The sequence below is a fragment of the Pongo pygmaeus genome, chromosome 15, assembly GCF_028885625.2.
Source record: "Pongo pygmaeus isolate AG05252 chromosome 15, NHGRI_mPonPyg2-v2.0_pri, whole genome shotgun sequence".
NCBI classification, from domain to species: Eukaryota; Metazoa; Chordata; class Mammalia; order Primates; family Hominidae; genus Pongo; species Pongo pygmaeus.
The window spans coordinates 16,755,291-16,773,850 of NC_072388.2; the positions used below are offsets into that span (position 1 = coordinate 16,755,291).

General features: G+C 44.2%; 1 protein-coding gene across 1 annotated transcript in view; it reads right to left on the reverse strand.

Moving 5' to 3' along the window:
• LOC129012637 (neuroblastoma breakpoint family member 3-like) overlaps positions 1–15,692 on the reverse strand; it is a 53,039-nt gene extending 37,347 nt beyond the window's left edge. Inside the window, exons 1-5 of the mRNA XM_063651326.1 lie at positions 15,437–15,692; positions 14,872–15,013; positions 14,023–14,099; positions 13,466–13,652; positions 11,144–11,415 (exon numbers count right to left, since the gene is read on the reverse strand). Coding sequence (XP_063507396.1) covers positions 11,144–11,276 — 133 coding nt within the window. The 5' untranslated portion in view covers positions 11,277–11,415; positions 13,466–13,652; positions 14,023–14,099; positions 14,872–15,013; positions 15,437–15,692. The remainder of the gene's footprint in view (positions 1–11,143; positions 11,416–13,465; positions 13,653–14,022; positions 14,100–14,871; positions 15,014–15,436) is intronic.
• Between the last annotated feature and the right edge of the window lie 2,868 nt (positions 15,693–18,560).

An 18,560-nucleotide genomic window follows, 5' to 3' on the forward strand; every position in this document is an offset into this window, starting at 1 on the left:
GGTCATATTGTTTGAATCTGTATTCTTTTACTTTGATATATTTATGAATACTTACACCAGTACTACCGTTTTTAAATTACTGTAGCTTTAAAATCAGTTTTGAAGTCTAGCAGAGTAAGTCCTTCAACTTACTGCTTCTTCAAGACCAACTTGCCTATTCTAGGATATTCAAATACATTTGGAAATTAGCTTTTACATTTCTCTAAAATCTCCTACTAGAAATATTCATCAGAATTCTGTTGAGGTAACATGCTAACAAAATTGAATCTTCAAATCAATGAACATGATATATATCTCTCTATTTAGTCTTCTTTAATTTTTCTCGCCAATTGCTTTTAGAGGCCTTGTACCTGCTTCATTGCATGTATTCTTAAGCATGTAATGATTCTGACTATTAATCTCTATTATGTATTGAATTTCATTTTCTAGCTGCTAATTGCTAGTATGGAGAAATTAAGATGATGAAATCAACGCTATAAAGGCATCATTTAGGTACAACAGACTGCACCACTTTAAAATGTGTAATTCAATGCATGTTTACAAATGTATACACTAATGGAACTACTGCCACAACCAAGATAGTGGAATTTCCCTATGCCCCAAAGATTCTTGTACCCCTTTGCAGTTCATCAGTCTTTCAGCCCTCGGCCTCAAGGAGCTGCTGTCACTTCAGATCCATTTCCATTTTCAACCATTTTCTATAGATGAAATTATACCCATATTCCTTTGTGTCTGCCTTCTTTCATGCATCAACATAATTTTAAAATCCATCGGGTATTTGCATCAACGGTTAATGCCTTGTAATTGCTGAGTAGTATTCCTTTGTGTGGCTATACCATGTTTGTTTATACTTTCACTTGTTATTGGACATTTCTATCATTCCACGTTTGGGCTATTATGAAGAAACTATCATGAGCATCCATACGTGGCAGGCCAGGTCTCACTAACACAGGCCTCCCTAACAACTGTTTCAGTACTGACTGAGTGGTACAGTTAAATATTAAGAGGGGGGAAAAAAAAAAGCCCATGCCCTTATTACAAAGGCTGGAATGTAACCAAAGCCCACGAACAGTTTTGCCTAGGCTTTTCCTGGAACTTAAAGCATGACAAAATAATGAAGGCATTCTTAACAGGAGTCATTTAGTATTAAACAAGTTTTATCGGGGGTCTGAAGTAACTCCCCAGGCCTCCACAAACAAGTTTATTGGAGGTCTGAAGGAACTCTCCAAACCTCTGTGATTTAGCAAGAGACAAGATAAGGGTGCCCAGCACCTAGACCCATTTAGATTAAGTGAATTTACTGAGGCTCCAGAGGAAGGTCTTCAGGACTCAGACCTTAGTTATAGATTAGAAGAAGTTAATCACTTATGTTTTTAGATGAATGCACACTTCCACATCCACACATAGCTTAGAAGGTACATAAGCTCAGGAAGACTTTGTAATTTTGAGTTGGTCTGGTGATAATTTCCAGCCCTTTTCCCTGTAACTAGTTGCAGAAGTAAAAACTCTCTTCCTCCCCAGTTCATCTGCATCTCGTTACTGGGCCACAGAAAATAGCAGCCCACCCCTCAGTCTGGTCTGGAAATACACATACAGATCATGTGCAGACATAGTGTGTAAATTCCTAGGAATGGAATGACTGTCCGTCTGATTTGTATATGTTTAATCTTTAAGAAACTTAGATTTTCAAACGAGTCCTACCATTTTCCATTCCTACAAGTATAAGACTTCTAAGTGCTTTATATCCTCACCAACATGTGCTATTTTCAGCCTTTTTAATTTTAGCCATTCTCTTGGATATGTACTGGTATCACATTGTTGTATTGATTGAGCTCCCTGATGACTAAACAGTAGAGCATCTTTTCCTATGCTAATTGACCATTCATGTATCTTCTTTTCTGAAGTATCAAGTCTTTTGAGAAATTGTTTCATTGTGCTATTTATCTTATCAGACACTACATATATATATACACACTCTAAAAAAACCCTTTGTTGGAAGTAAATATGGTATCTCCTATATTGTGGTTTCTTTTTATGTTCTCTTAACATTCTCTGTTTGGAGATAATGATAGATAATCTTCAAAAAGGTGAATATACACACCCACACCCACACCCACACACATATATATATACACACCCACACACACAGGTGAGCCACCACACCCAGTCTGTTGAATTTATTTATAAGCACAACATGTATTTAGATATTACTTGAAATGAAATTGTATTTTTATTTCATTTTCCAAATGCTCAATGCTAATATACAGAAATACAAAAGACTACTTCTATTAAGCTTATATTCTGCAACATTACCAAATTCACTAATTAGCTTTGGTAGATTTTTGTAGATTTTTAGGATTATTAACATACACAGTCATTATCTGTGAATAAAGACAGCTTCAATTCTTTCTTTTCAATCTTTTCAATACTTTTATTTAGTTTTCTTACTTTATTGCATTGATTTACATCTCTAGTATAATGCTGAAATGAAAGAATAACAACATATATTCTACTTTTTTCCCTGATTTAATAGAAAAGCATTCAATCCCATGCCATTTAATATAATGTTACCTGTGAGTTTTTTTCAAATCTACCCTTAATAGGGTTGGAAGTGTTGCCTTCTGTTCTTACCATGCTGAGAGTTTTCTGGGGTTTGTTTTTATAAATCATGAAAAAAGTTTTCAATTTTGCCAAATGCTTTTACTGTGTATGACAAGGTAATCATACAGTTTTTCTCTTTTGCCCTGATAATATATAAAATTATATTTTTAAATATAAAAAAGATATCTTGAATCAAGCTAGGACAGTTTTTTTAATTATAAACTTTTAACAAATACATTGAAATATAACTTACAAGCAATTGAGATGCATGAAAGTGTATAATCATTAAAGTGTATAATTTTAAGAGTTTGAGCACAGTATACACGAGTCAAAGAGAAAGGACAGAAAATACTAAGGATGGCTCACCATATGTGGTCTATCTTGGTGAACGCGCTATGTGAGTTTGAGAAGAGTTATTTGTTAGCTGTTCTTAGATGTATTTTGCTTAAATGTTGACTTGGCTAACTTGTACCATTGATTGCGTGAATTTTGTTCTAGTGGGTGCAAAATTACTGTCTGATCACTTTGGACTTATGTGGACTGGTTTATGTTTTATTACAACGGATTCATGGAAAGCCCACAGCATTTCCCAAGACCCTCTAATGTGCCAGGACTCAATCACCAATCCACCCCTTTGTGGATTTTGTCAGGGTTTGGTTTTAGGCTTTACCAGGTTGGTCTACAATGGGCCTTATTGAAAAGTGTGACACTTATTCCTAAAGCACATTCATTCTAGTGTCTCAGTTGGATACCTGGGTGCTAATGAGGTGTGCATGAGTTCTTCCCACCCTGGATGGCAGAAACTCCATCATACATTCCCCAACCCTCCTCCACCTCAAGTACCTCTGGTCCAAACTCATTTTTATAGCAGCCACCCCTCTGTTAAATCTGTTAGTCTTTTAATTGTGCAGGTACAGTCCAGTCCTTGATAAGTATGCACATTGAACCCCACATAGACTTTGAGAGCTGCACCTTTGAACAACTGTCTCCTCATCGGTGCCCTGCCCTGCAGATTGCAGTTGCTTCAGTGGCCTTGGACTCTGATCTCTGCCTTCTCAGCTCAGTGGGGCTGCCCTGCCCTGAGTGGACTCTAGCCCACTATGCAGCTGCTGAGAAATTCTCCGCAAAGAACTACGAAATCATGGGGCTTCCCCCTTAAGTTTTCTGTTGTACTGCCTGTTGTCCACTGTCTGAAAACAATTTTATGGTTGTTTATGGAGGCAGGGTTAGTCTGATGTGATTTATTCTAACAGACAGAAGCAGAAATCTGTTATACTCTTTTAATTACTGTGTCTTTTTAATATTATGGCAGACAGAATCCTAAGATGACCCCCAGTGATCTTGCTCTTATATAATCACTTCTTCCTGAGTGTAGACAAAGCCACTGAGGAGATGTCACTCCTGTGATTCTGTTACAATTTATGGCAAAAACAAGTTAGCAGATGTAATCGAGATCCCAAATCAGTCAAATTCAAGACACAGAGATTATCTGATGAACTTGACCTAGTGAAGGTGAGTTCCTTGGAGGGACTGAGGTCTTCCTGGAGAGAGTGCAGGAGGGCTTCCATGCAGGGCAATCCTCCTCTGCTGGCTGGAGGAAGCATGCAGTGGGAACATGGGAGGCCTCTAGGAGCAGCGAGAGGCCCCTGGCTGATAGCCAGCAAGAAAACAGAGATCTCAGTCCTACAGTCACAAGGAACTGAACTCAGCTGACAACCTGAGGAAACCTGAGAGGAAATTCCTCCCCAGAACCTCCAGAAAGAAACCCAGCCTAATTTCAGCCTGTGAGACCCTGAGAAGAAGACCCAGCTAATCCAGGCCTCAACTTCTGATCTGTGGACACTGCAAGAAAATAAATCGTTCTTATTTTATGCCACTAATGCTTGCAGTAATTTAGTATGCAGCAATAGAAAATTAATACAAATAAAATGGAAAAGGCTTTGGAGTGGGGACAAGAATGAAATGGTGGGAGAGGGATGCCTGTATGCTGATAAGGTTGATGTCTGTATGGTTGAATTGGGCCTACCATTCCTCATCTAATTAGCTATGGTCTATTAAGGTGCATAGCTACACACAAATATTGGTACTAGGTTCAATTCAGAGGAATAAGATATTGCATTCTTCAGAATAGACGAGAACACCCTGAATTTGGGGTCACTGTATCATAAGTCATATTATCAGGTCCCTCTGGGAAGGCTTAGAGGAAGATTTCCAGGATACACTTGTGACAACATTGAAGGCTTCTTTCTTCCCCAAAGGGACCTGATCTCCCCTCAGTCAAGAAGCTCCAAGTCTCTGAACTGGATGTCAGGTTATAAATTCCCCCTATACTGACTCCATCAGGCTTCTGTCCTCAGAACTAGAGTTTATCAGTAAAAGATAGACTCAGTAAAAGATAGAGTTTATCAGTAAAAGATAGACTCTATCATCAGTAAAAGATACAGTTTATCAGTAAAAGATAGACTAGAGTTTATCAGTAAAAGATAGAGTCTAGGCATTTATTCTCTTATTTCATATAAATCAGTTAATGTGCATGAACAAAACAGACTTTGAAGAAAGTCACAGTTGCCAGAGGAAAACACCTTCGACATCCTCATGAGTCATCACGGGTGTTCTGTTGGGAGGACTTGATATGAGGCTTTCCTCCTCATGGGCTAGTGCAGATCCAGGGGAAATGTCATCAAGTCCTCCATTCGGAGTGTAGCAGCGGGGGCTGTTGATTCGTTAGGCCTCCTGCAGCTGGAAATGCAAGTAGTGCATTTTCATGGCCACCACAGGTGCCCTTAGTTTAGCATTCTTCAGAGCCAGAATCCAACAAGCCACAGAAGCTCTGAGTATTTCCCTTTCCTTAGTCAGGTCCTTCTGGGGAAGGCCTGGAGGAAGATTTACAGCATACACTTGTGGCAGCATTGAAGGCTTCACTCTTCCTCAAGGGATCCAATCTCCCCTCAGTCAAGAAGCTCCAGGCATCTGAACCGGATGCCAGGTCATAAATTCCCACTATAGTGACTCCATCAGGTCTCTATCCTCAGAACTAGAGCTTTTCTAATTATTATTTAAGTTGATTTCTTAGTAGATTTCCCATCCATTACATTCCCAGACACCTCACAATGATGAGAATGATTAGTAACCACCACATATCCCTGCCTCTCAAGGAAATCCCTCCTGCCTTGTCTCTAGATGGCCAAGTCCCATGGCCTGTCCTCTACTCTTCCGGAACCCTGTTGTTCTCACTGACAGCGGGGAGGGCAAATCCATGCAGCATCTCCCGCCATGACCTCCAGCCTGCAGAGGATGGGAGCCACAGGACCTTTACACGCATGCTGCTGTTCCCCTCACCTGCGCATTTCTTAATGCCTTGGTGAGGAGAATGTCTCTGGATCTTCCTTGGTGGGAGCTAGAGGAACAAAGGTAAATAATGCTATGGGACCCACTGAGAACTGGGGCTGTGGAAGCGTGGCCACTGAAGTAATAGACAGATGCAGCTATTGCCAGATACTCAGTGCCAGAGCAGGGAGGGAGAGGGAAGAAATACGGACCTCACCTTCCTCTCACTTCCAGGCTCCATCAGGTGCCCTCCATTGCTAAACCTAACTAGAAGTGTGCACGCAGGGGAGCCAGGGATGCGTTCTACAAGGGACGAGCCCCGAGTGGCATGAGACAGGATGGAAATGAGTGGAGAGTGGATCTGTGGGAAGGAGGAGGTGATGTTACGGGGAAACAAAAGGAGAATACTGGCTAATAACGCTAGGTGACACTAATATTCCAAAGTCTGTCCTCACATTCAGAATAGAAAGTTCAGCATAAAGCACTAAATAAGGAGTCAAGATATTGTACTTTCAACTGTCGTTCCAACAGCTGTATTATAAAGGGCCACTTTATTTCATGTCTTTCTAATTTGACCTAAAGTGCCAGGTGGCATTGGGGCTGGCACAGCCTTACTCATTTATGTGTTGAAGAGTACACAGAGACTCCCAGGCTGAGGGAAGTTGCAGGAGAATAGAAGAGATGCTCTCAAGAAACAAGAGACCACATGGCTCCAGAGTCAGGGGCAACATCAGCCACTGTCAGCTGCTCATTTTCCCAGACAGAGCCCACAAGCCTCAGCCATGCTTTGCTTCTGCAAGACGCTTCTTCACCTTTTCAATAAACCTGCCTGAATTTAAGCTGACGGGGGTTTATTTCTCCTTCATCATAAATGAAATTCTTCACTGCAACAATCTCCAATGAATTTTGGGCACAGCAGGCAGGCCCATTTCTGCTTCTGTTCCACTATCTCCCTTGTAGGTTGAAAAGGAGGAGGTACTGAATTACCTCCAAATGTTCCTCTGACTCTGATATTCTGTTATTCTGGTTCCTTTTTGGCTAGTTGGGTTTTGGTAGCATGTATCCTAAGGCATACAGTTGAACAACCTTTGTCTATCGTGTCCAGGCATTCCTGGTGTTGTTTCAGATAAGACACTCTTGGGTTGCCGCACTCACAACCACTGAACCAATTCTATGACCGTCTGTTTCATAGCCACGTTTGCTCAGTTTCTATGTACATAAAGGGAGGGGACAGACAGCAAACTTGCAGGTTATAAATTGTATCATCTTAAAAAGGAAACAAGGCAACACCTTGCAATAAAACCTTAAGATGCATTAAATTTAAGCCTAATGCAATAAAGAATGCCCATAAAATTTTTATCTAAGGAATGTTTAGAAAATTGTTGTACAAGGACATCATCATTTAAAGTGATATGAAGAAACCTTCTCAGCTAAGCATATCGGCTAGATTAGAGAGAAAAATAAACAATCCATCTCTGCCCTGGAAAAACTACTGGTAACATCTTTCAAAAAGCTCTCTGTGTTTGAGTATGCACCTTGATCCACAGGCTCATATTTGATCCCAACTGGCGGCTGTTTCTTGGCATTAACATTGGATTCCCAACTAGTAAATCTTACCAAGATCTGAGTTTCTGCAGATATGATATTATTTTGTTGACCATCCTTATCTTCAAGGGCTATCAAGAAGGAACCAATAATTTATTTACCTCCCCAAGAGAAAAGGTTTTACCAATGAGACGCTTTCTCACCATGACCCCAGGACCCCCTATGCCCTGTTCACTTGAGTGCCCTTTGTGGCCTGACAGCAGCTCATGCTGGTCACAGGATTCCTCATAGATTAACCTCCTTCCTGAATCCCAACTTCACGGTGGTGGTGATGACAGGGGTCCTGTATCCCAGGCTCACGTCCCTGAAGTCATCAGCCTGCCTCCAGTTAGAAAAAATTACAAGTATATGGAGAGGCCTCCTTGGAAGGAGCAAAAGCTTTCTCACCTTCGTACATTAATGGTTGGAACGTACAATAGTATACACACTTTGGGAACAAATATCTGGCATATTCTTACAGAATCAAGCAACTACCTATTCTATGACTCAGTAATTCCTAAGCATTTATCCAAGAGAAACTAAAACATATGTCCAGAAAATGATTTATACAAGAACGTTCATAGCAGTTTTGTTCATAATACGAAAAACTGGAAACATTCAAGTATCTGTCAATACAAGAATGGATCAATAAACTGTGATACATTCATTCCATGGAATGGCTAAAGGAACAAACTGTTGACACACAAAACAACATGGATGAATCTCAAAAACATTTTGAGTGCAATAGAAGCCATATGCAAAAGTGTGAGAAAAAAGATAAATAATAATGGTTTCAAGAAATGCACAGCAGACAGCCCAGAGGCAAAGACCCACAGGATGGCGGGCCCGTCCCAGGCTGTCAATCCTAATTAAGAAACTTCTGCTGGATTTTGCCCAGCTCCATTTCCAAGCTATTTTGGGTCAGTGACTTCTTTATCCCTTCCATGTTCCCTCATTTTGAACTAGAATCACTGTAAGTGTTATTCTATGTCTGTCACGTCATTTCACATTAAGGGCAGGTGAGCTGTTTAGAATGGCTAAAATTCAAAAAGTTGAACACACCAAATGCTGTCAAAGATGAGGAGCAACCAGAACTTTCCCATCGCTAGTGGAAATCAAAAGGGTACAGTCACTTTGGAAACCTTAAGTTCACTCAAAATCCTGCACATAAGTACTTACAGCAATTTTACTCCAAATTGCGAAAACTTGGAAGTACTCAAGATGTCTTTCACCAAGTGAATGAATAAACAAACTGTTGTAGCCACACAATGAAATCTGATTCACTGATTTTAAAACACAAGCTATCAAGCTATGAAAAGACATGGAGGAACTTAAAGTACATAATGCTAGAAAGAAGCCAGTCTGGAAACCCACACACTGTACGATTCCAACTCTAGCACATTCTTGGTAAGTCAAAAAGATAGAAGTAGTAAAATGATGAGTGGTTGTCAGGGGTGGAGGAGAGGAGGACGCACGAAATGGTGAAGCACAGGGAATTTTCAACAGTGAAACTATTTCGCATGATGCTGTATTGGGGATATGTAATTGCCAAAACCCATAATCTGTGAAACTCAAAGAATGAACTCTAATGTAAACTATGGACTTTAGTTGATAATGACGTATCAACAGTAGTTCATCAATTGTAATGAATGGACCACACTAGTACAACATACTAATAGGAGAAATTGTGTGCTGGAGGACAGGGGAGCCTAGGAGTACTCTCTGTACTATCCACTCAAGTTTTCTGTAAACCTAGAACTGTTCTAAAAATAATGTCTATTAACTTTTTTTTAATTAGGATACAGCAGCCCCATATCAAGGTTTTGGGGGCATCCTGTTATTGTGTGGTTAGTACTTGGCATTGAAGTGCACCAACCTGGAGTCAGAGCAGTTGGAGATTTCAAGGCCTTTGCCATTTACCTCTAACCCTGGAGTGCCCCCAGAATACAGATAGCAGATCGGTTAAGGAGAAGCAGTCTCAGCAATCTAGACAGTGCAGGTTTCTGGTAAGGACAGGTAAAAACCATCTGGGTGGGCAGAACTTGGTGAAGACTAGAAACCACTGAGACTCAGAAGCTTCCCCAGTGGCACCCACAAATCATAGGAGGGGGCTGAGAAGAGCTAAGGGCTACTGGATGAGCTCTCTGCCTGCAAGACAGAAGCAGATCCAGAGATTTTGGTAAATAATGTAGGTTTCAGTACAGTGTGATCTCTTCAGAAAAGTAGAGAGAATGAAAAGGAAAGAAAAAGAGAGAGCAGGAGAGAGAAAGAAAACAGAAAAAAGGAAGAAAGGAAGAAAGGAAAGGGAGGGAGGGAGGGACGGAAGGAGGAAGGAAGGGAGCAACGGAGGGTGGGCAGGAGGGAGGGAAAGAATAAAGAGAGAGAGAAACGGAGTTGGAGGGAAGTCGTGAAGGAAGGAAGGAAGAAAATGAACAAATGTACATGAAGATGAGAACAGTGGGGAAACTTACACCACCAATATTTTCCACTAACAGGAACACGCTAAGTAGTTATTAGAGAAAGACACGCTACTGTAAAACCATATACTGTTTCCACGGGGTACAACCCCTTCCTCCTCCTCTGAAACACATTCTATCTCTGGCCCACTGTTGCCAGAGACACTGAGTCTTGTCTTTGGATAAGTTCTGGTGCCCACAAGAATGAGATGAGACACTGGATCCCAGAACACCAGGCCACGAACTTCCCTGTTGCTCCTTGTCCACTCCAGAAGCTACCCGGCTGCAGCTGGGGGCGTCAGCCCCTGGGTCTGATGTCATTCATTTGCCTTTCTCACTGGACTTCTCTCCTTGCACTGGCTCCTACTCTCCCAGGACATGTGGGCGACCACATGAGAAGAACACAAACAGGCCATGCCCCTTTCTTTCTCCCCCTCTCAATGCCTGCAGTGGTGGGTTCCGTGGGGTAGTGACCTGAGATTTACACACTGTGGGGCCTCTAGCCCAGAGCAGGGCCTGGTACCTAATAGTCACCCCATGAATGCTCAGTGAAAGACGCCGTCCACCACAAGGTCCTGGGGAACCAAGAATTCCACTGTGGCCCATAAATTCTAAGTCCTACAGGATTCTGGAATGGGAGATGGGAAAGGCCTTCAAAAGTGGCCACTTTTAACCCATTATACTGGCAACTGAGCCATGTTTCCCCATCCTGGACACATCCAGAGAGCACTGCCTAAAACCAGACACATCTCCCCACCCAGGACAGTGTAGGGGCCTTAGCCTGGGGGATGCAGGTGGACAGGGAGGAGGTGAGCCACGAAAGCTGAAGAGGAGAAAGCAGGTGAAACAGAGAGAAATGGGGGCAGAGAATGGGGGGTGAGAGGAGAAGAGCGAGGAGAGGGATGCAGATCTAGCAATAAGGAAAAGTCCTGGAGAGAACACTGTCCTCTCCTGAAGTAAAATCACTTCCACCTGACCACGGCACTGCAGGTCATGGGCGGCACACCCTGTGGGTATTTGTTCATTCATTTAGCAAATATTTATTTAATATCTGTTGCCTGCCAGGCAAGGCCCTGCGATGTTTAGGGACCTTGGCATCTTCCCTTCACATCTGAGTCATAAGAGAAAGAGGACTCTCTGACCCCACCGAGCTGGCAATGCCTCGGGATTTTTACCTGTTGGATCTGGCAGCTCTTGATGTCGGCCCACACCATGTGAGGCTGCTCTTGGTGCACCCAATGGGGAAGTTTCTACATCAGGGCCTCGGAGAGTCCACTGGAAGCCCTGGACCGTGCGAGTCAGTGGCATCCCCAGCGTGGAGGCCAAGAGCACACAGCACTGAAGCTCCAGACACCCTCAGGAGGACGGCAAGGGACAATCGGCTGGTGAGAGCCTGGGTCACCAGGAACCTTCACCTGGGTCTAAACAGGATTTGCCTTCAGATTGCCTGTGAGATAAAAGAGAGAAATCAAGGTTAACATTGAGATTTGGGGCTTCGGCAACTTGAAGGATGGAGCTGCCATTTACAGAGACTGGGAAGACCCAGGGAAGAGCAGGTTGAAAGGTGGTGGGGAACTAGAGGTGGTTGGGTTTCCGTCATATGTCATCAACAGTCCTGACCAGCCTGGGCAACACAGTAAGACACCGTCTCGGAAAATAAAAAATGAAAAATGAGCTGAGCATGGTGACGCACACGTGTAGTCTCAGCTACTCGGGAGGCTGAGGCAGGAGGATTCCTTGAGCCTTGAGTTAGAGGTTAGTGAGCTATGATGGCACCACTGTACTCCAGCCTGGCGAGAAAAAAAATAGAGTCCTGACTAAATACTAGAGTAGCCAGGGAAGTTTTCACGAAGTAAGTAATATTGGAGGCAGATCTTAGTGAACAAGAATTCCATTATTTCTGTTATGGAATTAAGAGAGTGTGGGTGTTGTTAGTTAATGCTTATTGAACTATCTTTGGAATCTCATCTACTGGTCTAGCTGGTCTATCTGTACACGTATATTCTATATGCTGTCTCACCGAGCTTTCACTAGGTTATGCTACAGTAACAAAAGCCCCAAAATCTTAGCAGCTACATATACAAAGGTTTATTTTTCATTGACATTTCCTTCCATGGCAGGTTGACTGTGACTCTACTCTACACAAGCTATTTTATTTGTTAGATGGTGAAAACTGTGATACTCGGAGAGTCTTGAATATGGTATTAGTATGTTCATTCATTCATTAAGAAATATTTATTCAATATCTGTTTCATGCCAGGCAAGGTCAAGTACTGAGAATACAGCGGTGAATAAAAGAGACAAAATCTCTAATTGCCAGGAGCTTATATTGAAAATCAGATTGAACACATACAAAATAATCATATTAACAACAATGAATACTATATTCACAAATAATAGCTGTAAGAGACTTTAGTAAATCTTTTAAATTAGAAAAACATAAAAATTATTAAAACTAAAATGGCCAGGTGTGATGGCTCATGCTTGTAATCCCAACACTTTGGGATGCCAAGGTGGGAGGATCATTTCAACCCAGGAGTTTGAAACCAGTCTGGGTACTACAGGAAAACCCTGTCTACAAAAAGGAGAAAATTAGCCGGGCATAGTGGTGCATGCCTGCAGACCCAGCTACTAAGGAGGCTGAGGTGGGAGGGCTGCTTGAGCCTGAGAGCTCAAGGCTGCAGGGAGCCATGATCATAGCACAGCACCCCAGCCTGGGCGACAGAGCGAGACACTGTCTCAAGAAAAAAAAAAATATTCGATGTAGTCCTAAAACTATTAAGTAGAATACTATTGTTTCTATCACATCATGTGAGCCCTTTAAATGGCTTAACACTTATTTAGGTATGATCCATGAAGTTTTCCTGCTAATTAAGTAAACCTAAGAACAATTAAGTATAAAAGAGTTACTGTCTTGACAGGAAGATTGTAAAAACTTTAAAAAGACAAATAAATAAAACAGTCAAAACTGCAGCTCTGTGAGGCTCAAATAACATCTAATTCAAGTCACAGTGAACATCTAGCAATCATTCTGAACACCATATAATTCACTTAATACATTTTGCCTGAATGCCCAACACATCTGAATTACCAACACCTGTATGTAGCCAAGAAACTGACAATCATTTATAAATTATCACCTATGACTCCTACTGCTCTATGCACTTATTTTTTAAATTTCATTCATTTATTTATTATTTTTATTTTTTGTAGAGACAGGATCTCTCTATGTTACCCAGGTTGGTCCAGAAACACAAACAGACCCATACTAATTTCATAAATCAGATGACCATACAGTCATCTGATTTATGAAAAAAAGGGCCACATGGTGCAGAAGGAAAAGGATGGTCTTTTCAATAAATGGTGCTGGATCAAGCAGACACATCCATGTAGTAAAAAGTGAATCATAGCCAGGTGAGGTGGCTCACACCTATAATTCCAGCACTCTGGGAGGCTGAAGCGGGCAGATTACTTGAGCCCAAGAGTTTGAGACCAACCTGGGAAACATGTTGAATCCCATCTCTACAAAAAATACGAAAATTAGCCAGGCATGGTGACACACGCCTATAGTCGCAGCTACTCAGGAGGCGGAGATGGGAGGATCACTTGAGACAGTAGATGGAGGTTGAATGAGCTGAGATCCTGCCACCACACTCTAGCCTGGGCAATAGAGTGAGGTCCTGTCTGAAAAAAAAAAAAAATGCAAAAACAGACATAAAATTGTTAGCAGGTTAACACAGAAAAATGTGTTCATACTCTTAGGTTAGGCATTGATTTCTTAAAGATGACACGAAAAGCAGTAACCATAAAGGAAAACACTGATAAAGTATAATTTCATTAAAATTAAGAATCTCAGGCTGGGTGCAGTGGCTCATGCCTGTAATCCCAACCTTTTGGAAGGCTGAGGCAGGTGTACAACTTGAGCCTAGGAATTCCAGACCAGCCTATGCAATGTGGCAAAACCCCATCTCTACTAAAAATACAGAAAACAGCTGAGTGTGGTGATACTCCCCTGTAGGTCCCAGCTACTTGGGGGCTGAGGCAGGGGGATCACCTGAGCCTTGTGAGGTCAAGGTTGCGGTGAGCTGTGATTGTGCCACTGCACTCCAGCCTGGGCAATGGAGTGAGATCCTGTCTCAAAAAGAAAAAAAAAGTTAGAGAATCTCCATTCATGAAAAAACACCATAAAAGAGTGAAAACGGAAGCTACAGATTGAAAAAAGGGAAACGCAATACATATAAATCCTAGAAAAGAGGCATATCCAGAATGAAGTATTACAAATCAACAGGAAACAAGCATATCAATGAAAACTGGATAAAAAGATTTAATAGGCACCTCACAAAAGAGGACATATAAATGGCAATAAGATAGTCAATCTCAATGAAACCACACTGATATATTACTGCACCCCTACTAGAATGGCAAAATAATTTTTAACTGACAGGCATCAGCAACGATGTGGGGTAACCAGAATATCCCTGCTAAATGGTACAATCACTTTGGGAAAATGTTCAACAATATCTAATACTAAGGTTTTATCATTCACATACCTCTAAAACCAACAATGCCACTCCTACAAATACACCCCAGTCTAGTAATGTTCTATTTCTCAATCTGTGGTGGTTCACTTGGTCAAAATTCATTACCCCCCCACCTTTTTTTTTTTTTTTTTTGAGACAGGGACTCACTCTGCCATCCGGGTCGGAGTGCACTGCCATGACCACGGCTCACTGCAATCTCAACCTCCCGGGCTCTGGTGATCCTCCCACCTCAGCCTACTGGGTAGCTGGGACTACAGGCACACACCAGCACACACAGCTAACTTTTGTATTTTTAGTAGAGAAAAGGTTTGCCACGTTGCCGAGGCTAGTGTGGAAATCCTGGGCTCAAGTGATCTACCCACCTTGGCGTCCCAAAGTGCTGGGATTACAGGTGTCATCTACTGCGCCCGGGCCACCTGCACATTTAAAATTGTGAACTTCTTCTGTATACTTCAGTAACTTTTCCAAGATTTCTCTGACGCAAAGTTCTCAGAAATCTTAAAGCTAGCATTTCAGAATAGAAAAAAATAGCTTCTGGTTCACTAGTGAAATTTTACTAATAAAATTTAAAAACAAAAAGAAAGCTACTAACGCATATCAGCTCAGAACAGATTAAACACTACCAGCAGATCTTTTCTTTAACTTCGTGAAGCACTGGGATTCATTCCTTTGGCAAAGAAAGGATGAACAACACTGTAACCCAAAGAAAAGATACCACTGCCAGAAAAGACTTCTTTTCGAAAGCAGCTCTAGCAGCAAAAGATAGGAGGAAAGCAAGGAAACCAGGCCAAATGTCTTGGTTAACTCTTCAGTGAAAGGACGCCAAATGAGATGATGATCTAAGAAGCCAGAAAGACAGACAGACTGACACAGGGAAATCACAGCAACTCCTCGGAGTGCAAACAGCAACCCCACAATCCAACCTACCCGAAATCCTGCGGTTCATTTGAGGCTTGCCCCACTAGTCAGGAGGTGATTCAGTGATGGCTACAAACGCTCCTCATGTGCATCCTGGACCTGGCACACCTGGCTTGCCCATCACCAGCCTGGAGACACCGCCAGGAGCAGAAGCCCGGAGGCCAGTAAAGACCCCAACTTTGCAAGGCAGGGGCGCGAGCGCTCTCACCTCTCAGGCCCGCAGAGGCAACCGATCAATTTCCGGCCTCGAGGGTGGGATGCAGGGTCAGTGTCCTCTACAAGATACAGGAGGACGTGCCCCCGATGCTGCTCCGTCCCTCCAACCCCTGGGATGCCACAGAACACTCCCCAGCGAGTTTCCTCCCAGCGCCCACGAGAGCTGGGCTGCAGGCGGCAGCGGCAGGCGAAGAATTCAGCGCAGGGAACTTAGGCCCCGGCGGTGCACGCCCCACCTCGCGACCACCACCGCTGGCGCAACAAAACTTGCGACGCCCGCGCCTGGACCCAGGTGTGCGCCCGCGGGTCCCAGATTCACCGCCCGCCCAGCCTGGCGCGGCGCCCTCACCTCAGAAAGGCTGGGTGGACTTCGCCGTAACTTCCCATTCAGATGGTGGCCGGCAGCCGCGCCGCCTCTCCGTCGTGCTTTGGCCCGGCTCCTGGCGCCGCAGGTTGCCCGTTCGGCGTTCCCAAAATTACCGCGCACACAAGCTCACGCAGTCTCGGGATCCTCACCTACCCATCCCAGTACCGCCGCAGTCTCAACCGCCACCCAACCCCTCGCCTGTGCCTGTGCCTGCAGCCCACTGGCTCCTCAGGGTCCGGATCGGCGGCGTCAGGAGAACCCAAGGCGCAGGCGCGGCGGGGCCTTGAAGGGACCCGACCGCCTCTACTGCACAACGGGTTCCAACAGGTTAGGGGCCCTGCGGGCGGAGAAAAGCAGTAACCGAGGGGATGCACCTAGTGCAGCTGGGACAGGGAATCCCTCTCTCCCCTCCGCCTCTCTTTCAAAGCACCAGCCCTCGACCCTCCAAAACGCTGATTTCCCCGGCCACTTGAACCGCCCCTGCCAGGTTAAAGAGGCAGGAGACACACCCCCTCGGGGGCCCGCAGTGTCCCGCATGCCCAGACAGATTTTATTTTTTTCTGAAAAGAAAAAAATTTACATGGTTCAACATGAATATTTACATGGTTCAAAATTCAAATAGGGCCAGGCGTGAGCCCTGGAGTTCGAGACCAGCCTGGACAAAAAAGAGAGAGCCCCGTCTCTATTTAAAAAAAAAAAAAAAAAAAAAAAAGAATTCAAATAGTACAGAAAATTGTAAAGTTAAAATAGGCATCTCTTCCATTCCTGTCTCCCAGTCTCACCCTGTAGGCAATCTGTGGGATGCTGTTCCTGTGAATCCTTCCAGGGATATTTATGTACGTTTCTGCTTTTTTTTTGAGATAGAATCTCCCTCTTGTCGCCCAGGATGGAGTGCAATGGCATGTTCTTGGCTTACTGCAACCTCCACCTCCCAAATTCAAGCTATTGTCCTGCCTGAGCCTCCCAAATAGCTGGGATTACAGGTGCCCGCCATCATGCCTGGCTAATTTTTGTATTTTTAGTAGAAACAGGGTTTCACCATGTTGGCCAGGCTGGTCTCGAACTCCTGACCTCAAGTGGTGCACCCACCATGGCTTCCCAAAGTGCTGGGATTATAGGCATGAGCCACCACACCCAGACTGAATTTTCACTTTTTCAAATTTTTAATTAAATTTTAATAGAGTCAGGCACAGTGGCTTATGCCTGTAATCCCAGCAATTTGGGAGGCTGAGGTGGGAGGAGTGTTTGAAGCTAGGAGTTCAAGACCAGCATGGGCAACATAGTGAGACCCCCAACTCTACAAAAAATTTGGAAATGTTGGGGGCTTGTCTAGTATCCTCGGGACTGAGATCAGAGTTGCCCAGGAACCCAGGGAGGTGAGGGCTCAGAGGGTGGTGAGGGCACAAAGGAAGGGAGTGGAAACCTAACTCTCAGGCTTTGGTTCCCATATCCTTCCCCAGGCCAGGCCCAGGCCCTGGCCCCCAACTAGGAGCAGTTGGGAGGTAGAGGTGGGAGGACCGCTTGAGTCTGGGAGTTCCAGGCTACAGTGAGCTGTGATGGACCAATTGTGCTCCAGCCTGGGAAACAGAGCAAGAGCATCACTCAAAACAAAGCAAAACAAAACGAAACAAAACTGAATACTAAAAAATGTGTTGGCCGGGCGCGGTGGCTCATGCCAGTAATCCCAGCACTTTGGGAGATGGAGGTGGGTGGATCATGAGGTCAGGAGTTCAAGATCAGCCTGGCCAAGATGGTGAAACACTGTCTCTACTAAAAATACAAAAAAAATTGGCGTGGCGGGCGCCTGTAGTCTCAGCTACTTGGGAGGCTGAGGCAGGAGAATGGTGTGAACCCAGGAGGCGGAGCTTGTAGTTAGCCGAGATCCCATCACTGCACTGCAGCCTGGGCGACAAGAGAGAGACTTCATCTCAAAAATGAATAAATAAATAAATAAATAAATAAATGAATAAATAGATAAATGCTAATAGGCACATGCAGCTAGTGGAGACCATATTAGTGCAGAGGCACACCCGTAACGCTCGACTGGTGTTATACCCAGACGCTGACTTATTCTTCAGCACCCCCCAGCTCAGACCTCCCGAGCACCTGCTCAGGAGCTCTTTGGTGCTCCGCAGCCGCTGCACCTTGCGCTGAGCTTCCTCGTGGGCCTGCATGGCGCCCCCGGTCTTGTCCCGCAGGCGCTGCAGCTGTTCCTCTAGGACCCCCAATCACTCTTGCTGTCGCTAAGCTGCCTCCGCAGGGTGCCCAGCAGGTCCTGGCTTGCCTCATAGCGCCCACGCATGTCCTGGGGCGCGGAGATCACAGAGTCTAGGGAGGTCCTGGGAGGCCTCCAGAGCCCACCTAGGCTCTTCTGGTTCCAGGGATACACACTAGCATACGCTCGGCAGGGTCCAGGGCCTGGACCTCGCCTGTGGCAGGATAAGGGCCTAGGCCTGAGAGCCAGCTTTCCGCTGCCCTCCTTTATGCCCTCACCACCCTCTGAACCCTCATCTCCCTGGGGTCCCGGACAACTCCCATCAAAGCCCCCGG